The sequence below is a fragment of the Rhizophagus irregularis genome, chromosome 17 (genome assembly GCF_026210795.1).
Source record: "Rhizophagus irregularis chromosome 17, complete sequence".
Taxonomy (NCBI): domain Eukaryota; kingdom Fungi; phylum Glomeromycota; class Glomeromycetes; order Glomerales; family Glomeraceae; genus Rhizophagus; species Rhizophagus irregularis.
Genome location: NC_089445.1, coordinates 3,748,425 through 3,768,810, shown reverse-complemented (window position 1 = coordinate 3,768,810; position 20,386 = coordinate 3,748,425). Strand labels below are relative to the sequence as shown.

Below are 20,386 nucleotides of genomic sequence, written 5' to 3'. Positions count from 1 at the left end.
GCGATCTGAGTACTTTTTTCTAAAGCTTTTGACCTAATCCCAGCTCTTGCATCTTTACTTAAACGAGCACTTAAACTGGTCATATTACGAATTTTTGATACTTCACTGTAACACAATTTTTTTTTTCACCACCATTTTTAAAAGAGTGGAAGGTCTTGATAGTACCTGGACAGGACCCTGCTTACTTATAAGATAGGTTACCCCCAGACCTAAGGTAAAAATCATATATAAAATTCTTTGCAGATCTTACTTTAAAAGGAAATTTTATATTACATTATTATGATTTTTTTCCTTTTTAGCTAATTAACCAATAGAATTTAAGAAAAAAGTAAAGTAAAAACTATTAGTAAAGAGCCAATTTTTTACAGTAATCTTTATTATAAGTAAGCAGGATCCTGCCTGGACTCACAAATTCTTAAAAGAAGCAGAAGAGATCAATCTAGACAATTTTTCAACTTTAAAGAAGAAGTAATATTTTCTTTTGTTTGCCAAGGAAGCTCTTATTCAGTCCACGTTATTCTGATCAGGAGTATTCAGTTCATGTTCTAACTTAAGTAATATTGATAGCACTTCTAATCAATCTACATTCTGATCAGAGAATCAGTCTACATTCTGGACCTTTGCTATTATGAAATTGCATTTTTTTCACTTGAAGTTGTTATTTGTATACTAACTATTAAATTCTTTATTAAATTTCATAATATGCTTCCTACAACAGGTAGATTTTGAACGTTTAAATAAAGGATTGCAAGCCTATTGAAAGGAAGTGATTTATAAAAGAAAGAAAGTAAGTCAAGCCTTATATCAATCATTCTTGCCAAGATGTTGCAATTTTGATTAACATGTAAAACAGTTAAAAGTCAAACGAATTCATATTTTTGAAAGTCTAAATATTTTAGATAAAACCAGAAAATACAATGTTGGAAATCTCATTTCAGAAGGGCTTTCAGACTTTTTCCCTGTTAATGTATCATTCACATTTAAATATACTTTAAATAATACAATATTAACTTCTTCTAAGAGGATTAAGAAGATTAATACAAGAATATAATTTGTAAATAACACAAAAATGTCATTCACCTTTTCTTCTTTTGATATGCATACAGATCAGAAATGTAGAGTCAGATCAAGGAGAAGTGTGTATTTTTAACTAAAAATTGAAAATTAATTAAACTAATTTCTGCATTTTAATATTTTAGGATGATAATGATGAAAATTATGAGATAGATAATTTCTTTAAAATTCCTTTCAAAAAAAAATCGTCCAATTTCTTTTTGCAAAAAAGGATAATTCAGCCAAGAAACAGCAAAAATTAAGCAATAAACAGGTTCTAACAAAATGGATGATGAGAAAGACAAGATACAATTTCATATTGAAACAAATTGTTCAAATAATATGATGTTCTGACTATTCATAGCAATCAAAAGACTGAATAATTGCTAATGTGAAAATCTTTTTCAGGTCAAGTCTGAAGCACATGACTTCAAAGAAAATTTTGATTTAGGATTTTTTCCTTAGGTTCACAACTCATATTCTTCTGTAATGCAAATGATACTGAAGGTCTTGTAAATTTGAAGTTTACTACTATTAAAATAAATGAAATCCAAAAAACAATTACAAATGATTCTAAAAGTAAACTGTTTTTTAGTATCTGAAGAAGAAGTATGATAATTTTCATTGAAAATAGTATGTTTAAATATCAAAGTTCTATTTGCTTCAATTCTTTTTTTTCTGTAAACAGTATGCATATTTGCAAGAAATTTTAAGTGAAGGTGTAAAATTGCCAACTCCTAATAAATAAGGAAATGAAATAGAAGACGTTTCTACATGTAAAAAGGTAAAAAATTATAGGTAGTAAAAGTTACAAAAATGTAAAAGCTCATGTACATTTTCTATATTTAGGTAAAAAAATCCATAAAGAGTATTTATAGTGTGAAGCATCCGCAATTAAGAAATAGCAAGAAGTCTTCCTCTGACTTTTCCTCTTCTAGTGGAAGTGATGAAGTTGACGAAGAAATCAAGTTTAACCTATTAAGTATTTCAATAAAATTAGAGTGTAAACCAATTTGCAAGGTATGATACATGTCAATTTTTATTCTTTTATTTTACATATCTTGAAATTTGATTCTGTTTTTAAGTGGAAAGTTGGTTACATCAATGTAAGATTCCATTTACTTATAATAAAGGTCACTGTAACTCTGAGGTAAAATCACTAAGAAAAAAATTTTGATGATCCTACTGTAAATAGATAAATTATATCTAAGAAAGGAAACATTACACTGCATTATTATGATTTTTTCTTTTTAAATCAATTAACCAATAATATTAAGAATTGGAGTAAGGTAAAATTACTAGTAAATAAATTTGAAATTTTTCCTGAAAACCTTTATTAGGAATAAGCAGAGTCCTATCAACGTGGCTGATTGATTTCAACAATATCAAAAAGAAGTTATCAAGAGGGTGGTCGGTGGAGAAGGAAGGCTTAATATATGATAATCTCTATGAAGTTTTGTAAATGTTTCAAAAATATTTATATCAAAATATATTAATAATTTTTTTCTCATTATATTCAAAGCATTATTATCAATCATTGTGCTTTGTTCTCCATACCTATACCCCATATTCACAAAGAGAAAGTGAAAAGATAACAAGTTCCAACCATTATATATTAAATGAATCTTCACTTTCATTTGAGGTTTCATCATCTCTTCATGATGCAACCCACAAAAATTTAATTAATGGAAATGTTTTTATGAATGGTGGAAGTTTGAACTTAAATGATTTGTAAGTCTAATAATTATCATTCATAATTCATGAATTTATTATATACTAATAGATAATGTTTATTACAGATCTAGTTGTGTTCCAGAAGTTGCTCCACTAAAACTCTCAGAAGAAGAATATGCTTATTATGCGATCAAGGTAAGGGTTATCTATCTTTCTTGTTTATATTGCTTAAAAATCTAATATTTTTTATATTTTCGAGAAAACTACCTTGTATGTTTTTAAAATAGATAAATTATAGTTTCATCGTAAATCAATTACCATTAGAACTATAAACCTGTGGCAAGATTGCGATGCGTACACAATTTTTTATTCGAAGTTATCTATAATGTAACATCAATTATCAATTATATCAAATAAAAAAAGAACTTAACGTCAAATATCTTCATTAAGGATAAAAGTATATGTTGATATATTATGGATTTATGTTCGATTACGACATTGAGATAAAAACTGATTAAAATATTCAGATATTACCTATTTAACAATAGATGGTTACTTTTTTGGTTACTTTTTTGGTTGCTTTTTCTTCGACTTAGAAAAATATCAATCTCATCCTGTAAACTCTTATAACTAAACGAACGGCTAGTATAAACTGCTTCTGGATGAATGGGTTTTTTGGTCTCCATTTCATTAAAATATAAATGTAACCGGCATTTTGCAAATTGGCAAATTGATTTGTAATTGTTCCATCAAAATGTTCATATCTATTCTTTCCAAAACGATCATTCTTATCGTAAACTCTTTCAGTATTTATAATGCTCTTAGATTCATATTTACTCCTGAATAAATCCAATCCCTGAACGCCATTACTATTTAATACCGATGTATAATGCATGTATGGTGTCACATGTATGCTACTATGTATGAAATCATTACCATACATAGCATACATGTGATACTATACGATACTTGTTTTTTATTTAATCTTATATGAAGTAAAAGGGATTCAAAAAAGAATGCACTAGTTATTATAAAATAGAATTAACTATATCTACTATTCATTCTCGAATTTTATACGACTACAATAAATAAATAATTTCTCCTGTTATTATAATAGTATTTCTCATATGAATTTATTTAAATACCACTGACTAATTATTTTATTAACTAATTTCATTTGCCGTAAGTAAATGTGTAGACTCATCTTGATAAGAATCAAGTTCAAATGGCCAAGAAGTTTTTGTATTAGAACCATCTTCCTTGAATATAACATTAGTTATGATTCCAAGATCCAATACACTAAGTGGAAGCAACATTTTTACATTTCTGGTTGTCAAGATTAACATTAAAATACTACAAACAAAAAATATTGCTAATGATAAAATAGTCATTTCTATCCAAATTCCCGGAGCTTCCAATTTCTTTGCTTGAACAGTGTAAACGTTGATATCATTCGTCATAGATTGCACTGATGATACCAATGATTGTGATAATACATTTTCAAATTCGTTTAAAAGGTTGTAATTGTATTTACCTCCTTTGTACTTTATAATTTCTCTCCAATCTGTTAGAAATGTAACCATTTTATCTAAAGTGTTATCCATAAGCCCTTCTCCGAAGCATTTTCCAACCTTTCTATAGTCCCGCACATTGGTAGAAAATAATTCCTCGAGTTTGTATAAGCTGTTATTAAAATCCACTTTCAATAATTTTATATTATCTGGCGTAGTTCCAACTATTTGCATGTTTTTCCATTCAACACTTGCACTACAACCAAAAGACATTCGACACGTACGTCCAATTGACCGATTTACATCAAATCGACTTTTTATCAAATTACCCAGTTTTGTAACATTGGGGTTAAAATTGGGAGAAATATACAACATATTAAAAGGTATATCACATCTATCTTGTATATTGATATTAAAACCAATTTCTGATTGGTAAGCCGTTAAACCATTAAAATATCTATATGTGTCAACTAAGAATTCATAAACATATGTAGGTATGAAAGTTGTATCCGTCACATTATCCATATTTTGACTAGATATTGACTTAGACTTATTATAATCATTAAATGCAAACCCACATGACGTAGTGTTGATCTTGACACGTACTGCATACAAAGTATTATCAACACTTAAATTCAAATAAGTGTTTTTCACGTTATGCATACGCAAAGTATTTTTTAATGTAGTAGAATTTTTAACCAACGCAAAATTTTCTTCATCTAAATCAGAAAGACATGACGTATACGTGCAATTCGAATCGTTTCTAAACAAATTCACATTTATATGTGAAATTTCTGTGAAGTTATATAACCCAATAACCTGTGCAAGCAAAACATTTGGTATATTTTTCCCTAATATGATCATTATAGACAATAATATAATAAATCCAAACATTATCATTGATAACCTTTTATGTCTAGGAATCAATTCCGTGAAAAGCTTAAACATATTGCCATGAGTAGCCTGCATGCATAATCTAAACTCACTACCATTCATTCTACGTTTTATTTTGTATATAGCTATCCATGTCAGAGAAATTAATACTGGAAGTAATACTGCTTCTAACAATGAAGAGAGTACTGTGATTAATGTTATCCATTTGTTCATAGAAGATGGATTTTCACTGATCCTCAGAACGTGCTTTATTGGATTAATAGTTTCAAACTCCCACATAATTTAAAACTTATAGTAATGATTTTAAAACAAGTTTCTCGTATCCTTTATATATTGATAATTTTGGAATATCAGGCGATAAATTTGTAGAGTATCGTACGTCTTTTTTATTACCGTGTACAAAACCTTTTTAGTAACTGGCATAATACTGGCGTACAGTATAAATTACTCTTTTAGGTATGTAACTATGAAACGAAAACGTCATAAACAATGTGACGTAAGTGGATAGATGTGCGCAACAATAGAAAATTCTTCGGATAATATAACTTCCTCAGTATCACAGAAAAATGTCACATTCACGTGATTTGTGATGTCGATCATTTCTACCATTTGTACAATCAAATAATAGTCTACCTGATCAAAATCCATATTTAATTCTAGTTCATCGAGTTCTGATAAAGACAAGAACTTCACTATTTGTTTAAGAATAGTGGAATCCTTAATAAATTTAATAAAGTCTATGGTAAATAGTTTTTATCATAATAAAAAAAATTTTCATAATATAAATAAATAAATTTTTTATTTTTTATTTTTTTTTATAGTTTAACGTGGCTCCATAAATAAATGAATGAATGAATGAATAAATAAAAACGCAAAGGACACATTTACGCGATAATGATAAACTGATAACCCGTAAAACATTTAATACACTAATAAATATATTAAAAAAATAAAATAATTTTCCAAAAAAAAAAAAGTTTTAACATATATTACGTATACAAACAATTCATATTAATAATAGTAGTATAAAAATTTTTCGCCAATAATAAATTGTGTATTGACATAATATTTGTTACGAAATAATACAAATGTTGATCATTATTAACGAATGAATGATCGAACTTAAATTTTGCCGTTAATATTATTGGATCGATAAAATGAAATTAACTTCGAAAAGTGAATAGGTTTGCCAACGATATTTGAGATGTTCGAATTTGCCATATATTCAGATTTTGCGATTTCGAAACGTATGCGAAGATAATTAATAAGCGATTGGATCACTCTTTAGGGGAAAGTAGATCCATTAAAAAATTGATTTGTAAATAAATCGTTCGTGTTTTGCATAGGTAATCGTCTTATGCGATTCAATATATACATATTAATTGTAATTTCATGTCTTAACCGTCGTTGATTTCGGCGTCTACGAATAGCAAAACTAGCGTAGGACGATGGATTTTTAAAAGTTGTATCTGAAAAGTCGCAAGAAGTGTTTAAGTTATCGCATGGAATTTTTGAAGGATTATCCATTGTAAAAATTATATATTTTTAAATTTTCTTGAAATAAATTTAGAAATGTTCTCTCGAAATAGTTTATTAAATTCTTTTTTTTTTCTTCAAGGTGAGAACTGAATTAAAAATAATCTTGCAGTCTCTTTTTTATATATTTATACATAAATATATATCATATAAAAAAGAGACTTTTAAAAGATAATTTGGGAAAGAAAAGTGTAAGAATTTCTACTTAATTTTCAAAGAAAATAAAAAATATATGAAATAAAAAGTCATGAAAGCAGGAAATAAAGTAATTTTTGAATATTTGAGTTAGACGCCAAGAGGGTTATTTTATATAAAAATTAACTGATCCTCTGCGTTTTCTCACTTTTTACTATATCATTGGTCGGTATAAAAAAAAAAAATTTATTTACTAAAGTTTCTAAATATATATTTTATTATATATATAAAAGAAATGATTTTTATTATTATATACAATATAATTTATATATAATTTTTATTATATATAATATACATAATCTTTTATTTAATAACGTAAATATTTTTTAAATTGCAAAAAAAATATTTATAAATATCACAATGTCAATTTTTCAGTACACCCATATATCAATTGTATCAATGTACAGTATGTAATTGTATGAAGCCTAATCTTTTAACTAAGATAGCTTTATATTAAATTAAATTATATAATTTCAACTGTTATCAGTTATAGTGGAATTTATCTCATTTCTTATTTAGTGAGTGGTACAAAAAAGTTATACCTGTTTTCCCAAAGCGAAAATTAATTTGCGAGAGATAGGATATAATTAATTTATTATGACTAAATTTATGTGGTATGTATTATTTACCAAACACACCACACGTTTGCATAATTAAAAAAAAATTTTTTTATTTATATTTTTATTTTTTACGCATAATATTTGCTTTTTAAAATTTCGATTAGATTTGCTTTTATTATTATATTATATTATTATTACCTTTAATCAATTTTTTTTTGTGTCAAATTTGATATTGTACAAACTCAATTGTACACAAAGCAAACGAGAAAATCGGAATGACGATTTATAATATGATAAAATTAAACTGTACATTTTAAATCATTTTATTATTTTAGTAAGTCTATCTTGGACATTTTTGTCATTCAAATTATTTATCGTAAAAATGTCGGGCAAGAAATCAATTTTAATCGTTTCAGGTGACCAACAATCAGGGCAAAGATGACGTAATACAAAAAAACTTAAAAATAATAAAAATAATAAAAATAAAAAAAAAATTTTTTCGCAACAATGGACTTTTTTTTTCGCGTGAGCCACAAATATTGGTTCATTTTAAACTTCAAATCAATCATTTGATTTTATCAGTGTAGATTCATATTAAGATAAGAAAACCCCCTCATCAGGAACGTCACGGGCACACACATAAATACGCGTCAATCCTACTTTAATGCACTAACACGTGATCTTATTACAATTGTTACAATTGACTCCTGATGTGTCCGTAGGGTAACCATTAAGATAATGGTTTCAATCTATTACTTAGGAGATTATATAAGCAAGGATTATCACATTGACATTACCTAGACAAGATATGTTATATTCCTTATATAGTATTATTTGTAGCCTCCCTAAAACATTAGGTAATCTGACAGCACCCAAAGTGTTATGACTGTTACGTCCAAAACCGCGTGTATAAATTGTATAAATTAAACGCATTAATGGCAATCATTCCATACTTAAACTTTTTCGTGGACACAGTAAAGAATTCCTGCATGTTATTTTGCGTTGGTTTAATTTTACTATAGTTCATTATTTACTTGATAATCTGATTCATGCTTTATCTGTAAAAAAAAAAATAATTAAAATTAATTAATTCCTTTGCATGTTACATAAAAAAATTATAAATATATCCAGAAAATTATTTTCCGACTTTCAAATTTTCTTTCTTTAATTTTTAATTTTTATTTATACAATTAATTATATTATTTATTTAAAAAAATTACTTTAAAGTTATATATTTACTTGGTATGCTAAATTAAAATTTACAATTATATATAATAAATTTTTTTTAAAAAAAATTATTTAAATATTAAATCAGAGATATAAAAAATAAATTGCAAAATCATGTTATTATTATTGTATCAAAGGATTAACCGATAAAAAAAAATATCAATTATTTAGCCATTAATAAATGATCACCAATAATCCAAACGAATAAATCGGTTGTCCGGTTGTACAAGTCATCGTTCCAAAATAAAAAAATTTAAACTAATACTTGATTACCGTGGACATTTCCGCTAAACCTTATCATCATCATTCCATCTATATGTCTTGGATTTTGTAACCCAGAAAAATCTTCTAATGCTTAATTAAAATTCGTAAGTTGATCAACGGCTTCATTGCGAATATAATTGTGTCGGGATTATCTATTGAAACTAACTATTAGTATAAATTAAAATTAGTTAACAAAAAGACCAACATGTATTAAGATCGGTACCGTACACTCTCATTAATGGTTCGTTGTCCTGCATACATCAAATTTATTTGTTTTGGCTAAAGATGTAAAAATATATGTCAGTAACAAATTTCTCCACCATAGAGTTAGAGTCAATTTTACATACACCGTAATTAATAGCAATCCTTTGCTATCCCAGCAGCATCTTTTCCATATCCGCGTCAACATTTGAATTTTGACCTAAAGCAACATATACTCTTAATTGTTCTATGGCACCTGATTTAAAAGTATTACATGCTGCAATAGGGATCTTTAATCCATTTTGTAATAAACAGAAACAAGTCTTTGAACCATAAAATTATAATTAATTAATAATAAATCAAAAAAAAAAAATAAGACAAAATAAAGATTCACATTATGACTCACTGTTAAATCTGCCATCCTGAATGAAATTAACCGATTTCAACAACTAAAGAAATATTATTTCGTAAAAAAACAAAATAACCTGATCGAGTTCATCAATCATAATATCTAGTGTCTAAAATGTCCTGCGAACCTGTTTACAATATCATAAAAGAATTTTCCATCCTGAATCATATACTATAGTTTTACGTAATTCTTTCATACATCGCCAATTCAACATTTTATTGCATTGTTCTATAGCTTTTAAAATTTCATTGACATAAATGTGGGTAATTTTACAACTCCAACACCAACTCAAGCATCAATCAAGCCATGATGCAGCCGAAATTTGATAAAATAACGCGAAATATTCTTTGCTCAGATTTAAAAATAACTTGATTTGGTTTAGGCACAAGACAACTTCATTGTACTTCATCTGACGCGGCCAAGAAATCTTTAATCGGTATCTCCCAAATATAATCTCTCCAACATTTGGATAACCCAGTACATCCTTCACTTTTAGAAGTGGGCTGAATAGTTCTCGGATTGTCATCATCTTCCATAAATTGATTTCTCACATTGAGCTCTTCGACATTTGGACATTAAAACTTTAGTCCCTTTGCAAAACATTTACCAACACCTATATAAATTATAAGTATGTAAGCATTTTCTAATTTTGTTATTTATCTTACAAAATTTAACCCACCGTTACTCCAATAAAGTAAATCGTATAAGGACGTGAATCAGACTGAGCTTGCACAATATCACGTAGCAAATAAACTGATGTCTTTGAGGTGAGTATACGTTTCAACGACATTTCCACAGAATGGTTCACAGTTGACTAAATTCCTCTTTAAGTTAAAATTAATTTTTAATGACAAAATTAAACAAAAATTTATTCAAAGAATAAACATACTAATAACATACTCTTAAAGCTTCCAGTCTTTTGTCCTATCAGTTTTTCACAACGGAATCACAAATGGCAATATCAGCTGCAACATTTTTTTAATTAAATGTTAACGAGGTCCTGTTCTGTAATTTCTTTCAGTTTAGTGATATTTTTAGAAATGGAAATATGCTAGATCCGCTATTATTCTTGGCTGAATTGTTGTTTCATTATAATCATCCTCTTCATATTCATCATCATCATCAGCTTCAGTACTTCATAATACCCATGTTGTAATTGACCCAATTAATCTAGGTCAACCAAATTTTGCGGATCTACTGATGACGATTTATCGCTATCACTTTTATCTTCACTATAATCCAAACTTTCCATCTTTTCTTTTGTCAATTTATCATCCCATACACGCGTTGTTTCTTTCTAACTTACTTCTTATCGCGCTATTATATAACAAACAATTATTATTAATCAAAATAGGCTTTTTAAAATAAATACGTCTTTTGTTTTTAAACTTACTCTAATGAAACATTAGATTCGTTAGATGTTCCGGACTGTTTTCATAAACCGCGTCCTCGCTTTCCACTACGTAGATGAAGATCTTGAATATTACGAGTAATTTCATCTTCACTGATAATCAGGTTCGTGAGAGTCATTTACACCTGAATAGAGAAAGAATTTTTTATTTTATCTTTCTTAAAAATAAACTGATAATGTAATACGAATTTACTAAGTTTTTTTGATCCTTCTGCAATTTCTTTAAATTTTACAGATAACTTATCGTGAGCCTAAAAAATAATAAATCAGGTAATCAGATTAGTACTTATCCTCATTTTTAGAATTTAACGTTATTAAAGTTTCTTCGATATTATTTAATACTATGTCAAAATCATCATCATAATCGAATTACGATTAAAAAATTTATCACAAAAATTTCTAGAAATTCTTCAGTATATGCAAGTTGAAGAATTTTTTGATAAGCAGTCTAGTTAAACAAAAAATATACCTGTTACAATAAATCAATCAAAAAAATATAGATCATAGGCGATACTACTAGTCAACACTTTATTAGACATATTAGACATTTACCACAAAAAATAAGATATTCATTTGCGATAAGAAATCCAATGGCAGTAATCACATTTCTAGCATTATGTTTGACTGAGTTATTACAAAAATTGTTTTTCGCTTTTATTCTCAGATATTGTGAGTTGTGTACGAAATATTTGAGGTCTAAGAAGTCTTTGATATTGTATTTCTTCATTTAATACTATAATTAATTAGCCGGGAACGAATTCCACTTTTCGTTAGAAATGCAAACAAATCACTTTTAAACGCATCAGCAAATGTGATTGGCAGATCTGTGTCTGTCGAGACTGGTTATTCCCATGTGCGTGTCTGGCACGTTCGAATTGTGTGACTAAAAAAATCAGATAATTTAGTGTGAACTCGTGCTTACACGTGATCAGTGACGCGTAAAATCACTCCTCACATTTCGGACCGGCGCGTGTCTGAACTCTTGAAAGATTTTTTTTTTTTATATTTCGTTTTAAATTAACCCAGAAATTTTCTTTCGTTTATCATGGCTAACTCATGGCACGCTTATTTTGACGAAACCGATGTAGAAGATTGGGATGTTTTACAATTTCATATAGAGTGGATCCAAAGGAATCCGGTAAATCTAGCTTACGATAAGTCTTCAGATACACTCGCCAAAGGTCTCCGTGCGATTGTCAATAAATGCTCAGACGATAAAAAAGTTACGAAAGCAAAGAGCCTTTTGGCTGATATTAAAGTAAATTACTTCTAGTATTTTTTTTTGTTTGAATGCTACGTCATAATAAGAGTTTTTATATGAAACAAATCATTGCTGTTATACGGGCATAATTCAATGTTTCATCTATAACAAGGAGGTATGGCTTTTAGCTATTCCTCTGATGGGCTTTTAGCTCGTTGTAGTCTCTGGTTTTTATTAGTGAGTAGAAACTCTAAATGTCTGTTAGGCATCCATGGCTAGGAAGTGTGGCTTTTAGCTTGCTGTGGCTTGATGTAGCACTTGTTGCTATTGATTCGCAGAAAATATTTTGTTCATTAAGATCAAACTAATAAAATTTTTTTTAATGTTTGTTAGGATCAACGGAAAAAAGGCAACGATATAGATAAACTTTGGCTTACCATTGAAAACAAGATGTGTGCTCTTCAGGTAGATAAAGAAAAGATGAATTTGGAAATTCTTCAAGTAATTATTTAACTGTATAAACATTTGAAACAAATTGTTCGCAATTTTTATCTTATGATTGAATACAACAGATTAAAGGGATTGCTCAAGCTACAAGCCAAAGCCAATCATACGCGTCTACATTGAATGATAGTGCTCTTTCAAGCTTGAAATTAACTGCAACTAAAGTAAACCAAGATCAAGAACTACCTGGGAGTAACAAGGATGAAATCCAAAATTCAACTATAGATGGTTCCGAAAATAAATCGTTTTTAGTATCCGAGGATGAGGTATGATAATTCTCATTGAAAATATGTTTAAATATCAAAGTTCTACTTGTCCTAATGCTTTTTTTTCTGCGACAGTATGCATATTTACAAGAAATTTCAAACGAAGGTGTGAAATTACCAACTAATAAACGAGGAAATGAAACCGAAGAAGACGTTTTTACACGTAAAAAGGTAAAAAATTATAGGTGGTGAAAGCTACAAGAACGTAAAAGCTCATGTACATTTTTCTGTATTTAGTCAAAAAAGACCGTGAAGAGTACTTATAGCGTGGAGCATCCGCGATTAAGAAACAGCGAGAAGTCTTCCTTCGAGGTTCCCTCCGATGAGGGTGCTAAAGATCATGAAGACGATGAAGTAATAAAATTTGATTTAGCTAATATTTCGGTAGAGCTAGAACGCGAACCAACATGCAAAGTATGACGCATCGATTTTTGTTCTTTTACTTTACGTATTTCACAATTCGCTTTTTTTTTTAGTGGAAAGTTGGCTGTATAAACGTAACCGATCGGTTTCGGCAGTACCAAAAAGAAGTGATCAAGAGGGCGGAGAGGGAGGGCTTAAAATATGACAATATCTACGAACTTTTGTAAGTTTTCTGAAGCATGTTTACAAATGATTATGTCAGGATATATTATTCTTTTTTCTCATTGCATTTAGAGCGTTATCATCAATTATTGTACTTTGTTGGCCATGCCCGTACCCCATGTTTACGAAACGAGAGTGGAGGGAAATAACAAACGCCAATCCATACGTTTTAAACGAACCTCCACTTTCGCCTGAGATTTCATTATCTCTCTACAATGCGACTCGTGGACATTTAGTTAATAAAAATGTTTTTATGGATTGTGAAAGTTCGGATTTGAGCAGAGCGGTCGCGTGCTCGTTTAATGATTTGTAAGTCTATAAAATTATTATATAATTTATAATTTATAAATTTATTGCTTATATATTGTTTATTATAGATTTAATTGTGTTCAGTGTGTTGCTCCAATAAAACTATCCGAGGACGAACATACTTGTATGTTCCTTCATCCGATAAGTCGACCATTGTTTACGGGTCCCGAAAAAGAATACGAGCTCAGATTGAACCGCGCTGATAAGGGCTCAAAAAAAAGGCCGGATTTATCCTGTACAGTAGACGGTGTATCAATTTTAAATTCGGAGATAAAACCACTAGGTCATACACCATTACAACAAAAGAAGGATAGAATAAAAGCACAATTAAAGGCCCGAAAATCGATTAATCTACAACTTCGTACTAAGAGAGGTCCAGGTGAAGCTGGGATATTTCTGAATATGGGTATGTACGCTTGTAATATATAATATATTTTACTTTGTTACTTTTTATGATATATTTATTAATTTCTGTGATAACCAGGGGAGTTAATGGAGTCGTTCTTCATGGACTTACAATATGACGGATTATATCGTTCGTGGCCTTTTTTAACAACCAGACTTGTGACCGACAAGACCACAATCCCACTAGCTGAATCGGCAATAGGTCATTTAGCTGCTTTGGAGGTAGGTATGCTCTTCTTTGAGATTACAATAAGGTATTTTGCTTATTACTTCTATTTGCCCTTACAATGACAGGAACGGGTTGGGAAAATTTCGGAGGATTACAAGTATCGAAAACATCCAAGTGGTGAATCTACACCACCTACACAAGTATCTTTTATGCGTAAGCTTCCGGAATCTCCACAAGTGAAGAAATTAATTCATTAGGATCAGTTCAGCTATTTTCATCCCATTATTTACTTATATTAATGTAAATTCACTGTAAAATTCACTGTAAAATTTTTTATAATATCTAAATATACAGTATATAAAGTAAGTTTAATACACAATAATAAAATGACGCATCTTTACCTTTTTAACATTAATACCACGGCTAAGTTACCATCATTGTGCATCGGTTACTGCGCCTGTAAGTTCAAAGAATACGTTTTTATGTGGTGCATAAGGAAAAAATAGGGTTGCAAATTTTTTCCTCTTGATCGGAATAACATTCTTGTCTAGCGATGTCATCCCAAAAAAGTCGTTACATTTTATTTGGAGTAGCATGATACTCAGCTTTCACTCGTCAATGAGAAAGCAAACCTGGGCGTCAGTCCACTCAACAGATGACATGTTTTTACATTGTGAGAGTTCCAGTTTTATGAAGAAATGTGCTGGACCTTTAGCGAGAATGCAATGCGGGAAGTGAAATCTAATTAGCCGATCATCCCGTGATTTGAGAAACGGACACGATGTCGATCATTTGCAGTTAATTCACATTAGGCGAATCCATAAATTTTATTTATTTATTGGTTCGAGATAACTAGAATATAATGTAAAAATAATATAGTGAAAATCGGTGTAACACAAAAATTAGCTTTGGGCTTAATTTGCAGATATATGGTAAGCTTCGGGGAACTCTGAAAATTTTATCATACATTCATCTACTATTTGGGAATATGTGGTAAAATGAAACCATCTCAATTCGCTTGAAACCAAAGTTTTATATGTGCCAATTATGGTCAATTTTTTTTTATAAATAGCGATTTTAATAAAATTTAATAAACAGTAAATTTAAACCAATATAAATTTGTTTGCATATATTATTATATAGAATTTGTCATTTGACTTAATATAACAAGAGGAAGTTTATACATACGTTGTTGATAAAAAGCTGAGAAGGTGAATTCTTTATTATACATTAAGCGTCAGAACCAAAAAAATGTTTAGTTTAATACAGAAACTTCTAAACTTCACCAACTTTTTTTCTATTATCCTTTTCCCACATCAGATTTATATGACGGCCACCAACTAAAATAATATTATTTTCTTTTAAAAACAAGATCTTAAATAAAAGTAGTATAGTTTTGAAGGTTAAATTTGCTTTTATAGGTGAAAATATTCTATTTATTTATTTGTAAATTTATAGTATTTTAACGAAAAAATAGTCAACTTCAAGGAGAGATTCTTCTAACTCATTAATAAACAACCCTTGGAAAATTATATCGGCGTGTCTGTAAGAAAAAAAAATTTTTTTACGCATAATTTTATTGGATAAAAATTAAAGTTTACATGTGATGAAAAAACCAGTATTTACTAATAAATCATAAATCGACAAGTCACATTAAATTTAATTAGTGACCCTGATTCCGGAAATGTCCAGTGACTGTTATAGTCTTAAGAACCAAAACGTACTAATAGTAGTCGTCGGATACAGTATTTTCATGGAGAAAATAAAAAAAGAAAAAGTTTCAAAATATAATATATACTTATACAACAATCCATATTAATAATAGTAGTATTAAAAAAATCATGGAATAAGCTTAATTTTTCGCTCAGAAAATAGTAAAAATTTTGAAGTATTTGTTTGAATGAAATGTATACTTGTGTATGTATTAATTTAACATATTTAAATAATAAAATATTGGTGGTGATCATTATTAACGAATAATGTTCGATACATAAATTTTGCCGAAATTTTTTGTTATGAAGATTATTAGATCGATAAAATTAACTTCGAAAGTGAGTAGATTTGCCAATGATGTTTGAGATATGTCATATACAGATTTTGCGTTTGAATGCGGACGGAATTAGAATAACGATTTCGATTAAACGTAAGCGAAGATATGTTATTTAATTAATAAGCGATGGATCATTTTTAGGGGAAAGTGGATCCATTAAAAAATTGATTTGTAAATGGAACGTTTGTGTTTTGTCTCGGTAATCGTCTTATGTGATTCAATATATACGTATTAATTGTAATTTCATGTCTTAACCGTCGTTGATTTCGGCGTCTACGAATAGCAAAACTAGTGTAGGACGATGGATTGTTAGATGTTGTATCTGAAAAGTCGCAAGAAATGTTTAAGTTATCGCGTGGAATTTTTGAAGGAGCACGTTCCATTTGAGTTGCATTTATTGTTTGATTTGTTGGTGGTTGTTCATGATCCATTGTAAAAATTTTATATATTTATAAAAATTCTTGAAGAAATTAGATTTTTTTCTTCTTAAAAGGAGAACTGAATTAAATCTGAATGTGCTATATTTATGTTTTATATGAACTTTAATATAGAGAACTGAATTAAATCTGAATGTGCCTATATATGTTTTACATGAACTTTAATAGAGAGGAATAGCAAAAAGAAAAAATGAAACCAAAAAAAGAGAAATAATAAATACAAGTCAATGATTGGTATCTTATAGAGGACGATGTTAAATATTTTGGCCAAACGCCAAAGAGAGTGATAATATTTTTTACAATTAAAAGGTCATCAATTGCAAGGTTGGGACTTGGGAGGTTGATAAGATTTAAAATACCTGTATTTATATTCGCGTTTTCATAATTTCATCGGTATATTAAGGTGTGTATTAAGGTGTATTAAAAGGATCAAAAAACGGTATGACAATTATGACAAGCATGTTTAAAAAAAAAAAAAGTTGTTCGGCATAATCCTTTATTTCGATTACATTCAAATATATAAATAGTACATCATGATCTATAATTTGATGCAAACATAAACACAACTTTAAAATATAAAATTGTGTTCCCTTCTAATTAAAAAAAGAGTTTGTTATTAACCGATAATTGCTTATTCTGGAGTTTATTTCGATACCATTTTTTTTTAAAAAAAACTTTCGTAGGTCCAAAAAAAAAATTGCAAGCTGCAATGGCCAAGGGTTGGGATCATGTAAATAACAAATGTTATGCAAAGAAGTTTGATAATAGTTTTTTTTAGAACCCTTAAAGAAATTTATAAATGGTATAATAAAAAGGTTGACAACATACTAGGAGATTAATGCATAAAATGGTTACGGTACATTTATAAGGTTACATAAAAATAGCATAAAAAGAAATGCCTGAAGATCATGTTAATAATATTTTTTTAAAAAAAAATCTCTTGTAGTAGGGTCCAAAAAAAAACGCAATGGGAGAACTTATAATTCATGTAAATAATAAATGTTGCAGCAAAGGAGTTAATAATAGTTTTTTTTAGAACTCTAATAGGGCTCAAAAAAAAGATACTTGTATTTATATTTGCGTATAACGTAAGATAAATGGCACAGATGTAAATCTAAAAGGATTTATGCATAAAAATAAGTAATGTAAGCGTAAAAATGTCCTAAACATTATAGCTCTGTAAAAAATGTCGGCCCGTTTTTTATATTCCATCTTTTTCCGTAAAAGGCTCATATTTCCGGAATTGTGAATGGATCCATGAAAGACGGAGTTTTTACAGAAATAACGGATAAAAATTTTTTATAGGGATGGTAAACAATCGATGATATTTTTTACTCTAGAGTCTAGACTCTAGTAATAGTGTTTCAAAAAAAGTTTCAAAAAAAAAAAAGATCGTCAATTCACAAAAAGATGAAAGAAAATTCAATGCAATGATTATTAATGTTTTCATACAAGAAATTGTATTACCATGTGGCATTATAAGTTAATCATTTGTTACACAAATTATTTATTAATATAACGAAACTTTAATAAAATTCTGTATACAGTTTAACGAAGCAAGTCTATAAACCGTATATATAAAATTAGGCGACACAATGTTTAAAAAATTGGTTCTCGTTTCATGGATTTAAAATCTTGAGGTCGGTGGACGGTATTTTTATTTAAAAATTTTATATATTTGTAAGGTAAAAATAAATGGTAGTCCCAAATTTTAACTTTTTTTTCTTTAAATAACCTGTTGATTATTAATATTAGCAATTTTTTCTGTAAATTTTCTTGAAACTAGGTCGGACGGTTATGAGAACCAATTTTTTAATGTTGTCGATAGATTTTTTTTTGTTAATCATATTATTGTGAAAGTTAATATTGTCCATATATTAGCTTATTTAATGTATAATAACTTAATTTAATAAAGCAATATGAATTCCAATTAATCATCGATCTGAGTTGGTAATCTCTTGTAGTCTTGTATCGTAATTTCATGCCTTATTCGCCGGTTATTTCGCAGTAAGATTAGCGTAAGACTTTTAAAGTCCGGCGTTCCCTATATAATTATTACTAATGTAAAATAAATATTGTTATTAATCTCTTACATTAAAAAAGTTTTAAGTGAAGCGCTATAATTGATAATAATAAAAAAAAAAAGAATAAATAATTGAGCAGTTGAAACTAACCAACAAAATGAGTGAACAAATAAATATGATAATATTAAAATAGAAAAATAAAAATAGATTTTATTTTGAGTTCATTTTTTTTTTTTAATTCATTCATTATTTTTAAAGTTGAATTTCCTTTTAGCTAAACATATTTAGCTAGGATTATCATCATTTGATCATTTTTTTTCGCGGCTTTTAAACACATACACAAGGAGGAGAAAAATATATTTTGATGGTCTTGTTTATCCGGTATTTACCGTTCTTTCTAAATCTTATTTATTTTTCGCGAACGACTTACAATTTGTTTACAACTTGAAATAAACTTTCGTGTCGTTTAGCTGAAAAGCCCGAAACAAAGAAAAAGAATAATAAAAGTAGATCCTAATTATTTGGGGAATTGGGGCGATTTAAGTTTTATTACCTTTTCTACTCTTCTTTTCTTCCTTCTCCCCTTCAATTTTAATATATATGGTGATTATTTATTATTAATATTTTATTTGAGTTTGTTATTATTTATTGATACTCAATTTAAATATCGTTTTATTATTTAGAAATTCCGGACCTTTTTAAGGTGATGTTGCCATATTACCATTATTATATTACAATATAAAAAAAAAAAATTTATTACATAATGATAACTCCGATTTGGCTTACAATTTTTTTGTGGATTGTGGATCTTTCCCGGTTGTTGTCTTTGCCCATGTCACAAAAAAAAGTTATTCCTTTTCATCTTTCCATAATACGATAATTATTTCCGTATATTCTCAGAATAGCTTGTTATTTGTTAATCCCCCATAACACATATATATTAATATATTGCATTATGGTTACAAATAAAAAAAAGGGTTCAAGTAAATTACTCTTATAATATTCATTATAATGTGTTACCTGTGTTACTAATAAAATCTTAGTCTTTTTGACAAGTTAATTAATCAACAACCTAAAAAAATATATCGTATTTTGCACGCCCCGAATTAATAATACAGTATATCATTCATTACCAATTTGCAAATGTTACACACAGCTATAAAAAACCTTTTAAAATATCACACGTCATTTTTCCAATCGGCCAATATGTATAATTGTATATCATTCATTGTTGACACGTACAACATTTAGTATAAATAATATAAAAAAAGAATCTAGATTTTTTTTGGTGTTGTGCAATTTATCATCCATTGGTATTTATAATTTTAGTTATTGAATAAAAATTATATTGTATAAGTCGCTGAGATAAATGCGAACCGCCGCCATCACGTGACCATGTGACAAAATCATCACCTTACTACCTGTTCGGTCATGGGAATGATCATCCTGTAAACTCTGCGTTTTGGTAGGAACTACATAAAGTCAGCCAAGAATAATTTTA

The 20,386-nt window shown here is 28.5% G+C and overlaps 7 protein-coding genes across 7 annotated transcripts; 2 read left to right on the top strand and 5 right to left on the bottom strand.

Moving 5' to 3' along the window:
• Positions 1 to 1,620: 1,620 nt before the first annotated feature.
• OCT59_009515 (uncharacterized protein) lies at positions 1,621 to 3,059 on the top strand (the record flags this gene model as incomplete). The annotated part of the gene is made up of 6 exons (XM_066133625.1): positions 1,621 to 1,662; positions 1,903 to 2,073; positions 2,139 to 2,159; positions 2,576 to 2,784; positions 2,853 to 2,922; positions 3,015 to 3,059. The coding sequence occupies 6 exons, from the start codon at positions 1,621 to 1,623 to the stop codon at positions 3,057 to 3,059; spliced, it is 558 nt and encodes a 185-aa protein (XP_066000049.1).
• Positions 3,060 to 3,890: 831 nt separating this feature from the next.
• OCT59_009514 (uncharacterized protein) lies at positions 3,891 to 5,411 on the bottom strand (the record flags this gene model as incomplete). Its single annotated transcript, XM_025330791.2, has 1 exon — positions 3,891 to 5,411. The coding sequence occupies one exon, from the start codon at positions 5,409 to 5,411 to the stop codon at positions 3,891 to 3,893; it is 1,521 nt and encodes a 506-aa protein (XP_025168855.1).
• Positions 5,412 to 6,416: 1,005 nt separating this feature from the next.
• Positions 6,417 to 6,659, bottom strand: OCT59_009513 (uncharacterized protein; the record flags this gene model as incomplete). The annotated part of the gene is made up of 1 exon (XM_066133624.1): positions 6,417 to 6,659. The coding sequence occupies one exon, from the start codon at positions 6,657 to 6,659 to the stop codon at positions 6,417 to 6,419; it is 243 nt and encodes an 80-aa protein (XP_066000048.1).
• A 2,377-nt stretch (positions 6,660 to 9,036) lies between these two features.
• On the bottom strand, positions 9,037 to 9,536 carry OCT59_009512 (uncharacterized protein; the record flags this gene model as incomplete). Its single annotated transcript, XM_066133623.1, has 5 exons — positions 9,037 to 9,066; positions 9,143 to 9,193; positions 9,262 to 9,285; positions 9,352 to 9,438; positions 9,522 to 9,536. 5 exons carry the CDS (start codon positions 9,534 to 9,536, stop codon positions 9,037 to 9,039), a joined length of 207 nt encoding a protein of 68 aa, XP_066000047.1.
• A 383-nt stretch (positions 9,537 to 9,919) lies between these two features.
• Positions 9,920 to 11,508, bottom strand: OCT59_009511 (uncharacterized protein; the record flags this gene model as incomplete). Its single annotated transcript, XM_066133622.1, has 9 exons — positions 9,920 to 10,027; positions 10,132 to 10,137; positions 10,204 to 10,277; positions 10,340 to 10,348; positions 10,425 to 10,448; positions 10,831 to 10,841; positions 10,918 to 10,952; positions 11,061 to 11,186; positions 11,488 to 11,508. The coding sequence occupies 9 exons, from the start codon at positions 11,506 to 11,508 to the stop codon at positions 9,920 to 9,922; spliced, it is 414 nt and encodes a 137-aa protein (XP_066000046.1).
• A 472-nt stretch (positions 11,509 to 11,980) lies between these two features.
• OCT59_009510 (uncharacterized protein) lies at positions 11,981 to 14,789 on the top strand (the record flags this gene model as incomplete). Its single annotated transcript, XM_025321455.2, has 10 exons — positions 11,981 to 12,193; positions 12,530 to 12,637; positions 12,709 to 12,906; positions 12,982 to 13,077; positions 13,144 to 13,320; positions 13,383 to 13,492; positions 13,564 to 13,800; positions 13,869 to 14,206; positions 14,285 to 14,427; positions 14,500 to 14,789. 10 exons carry the CDS (start codon positions 11,981 to 11,983, stop codon positions 14,629 to 14,631), a joined length of 1,752 nt encoding a protein of 583 aa, XP_025168858.1. The 3' UTR covers positions 14,632 to 14,789.
• A 1,772-nt stretch (positions 14,790 to 16,561) lies between these two features.
• On the bottom strand, positions 16,562 to 16,855 carry OCT59_009509 (uncharacterized protein; the record flags this gene model as incomplete). The annotated part of the gene is made up of 1 exon (XM_066133621.1): positions 16,562 to 16,855. One exon carries the CDS (start codon positions 16,853 to 16,855, stop codon positions 16,562 to 16,564), a length of 294 nt encoding a protein of 97 aa, XP_066000045.1.
• Between the last annotated feature and the right edge of the window lie 3,531 nt (positions 16,856 to 20,386).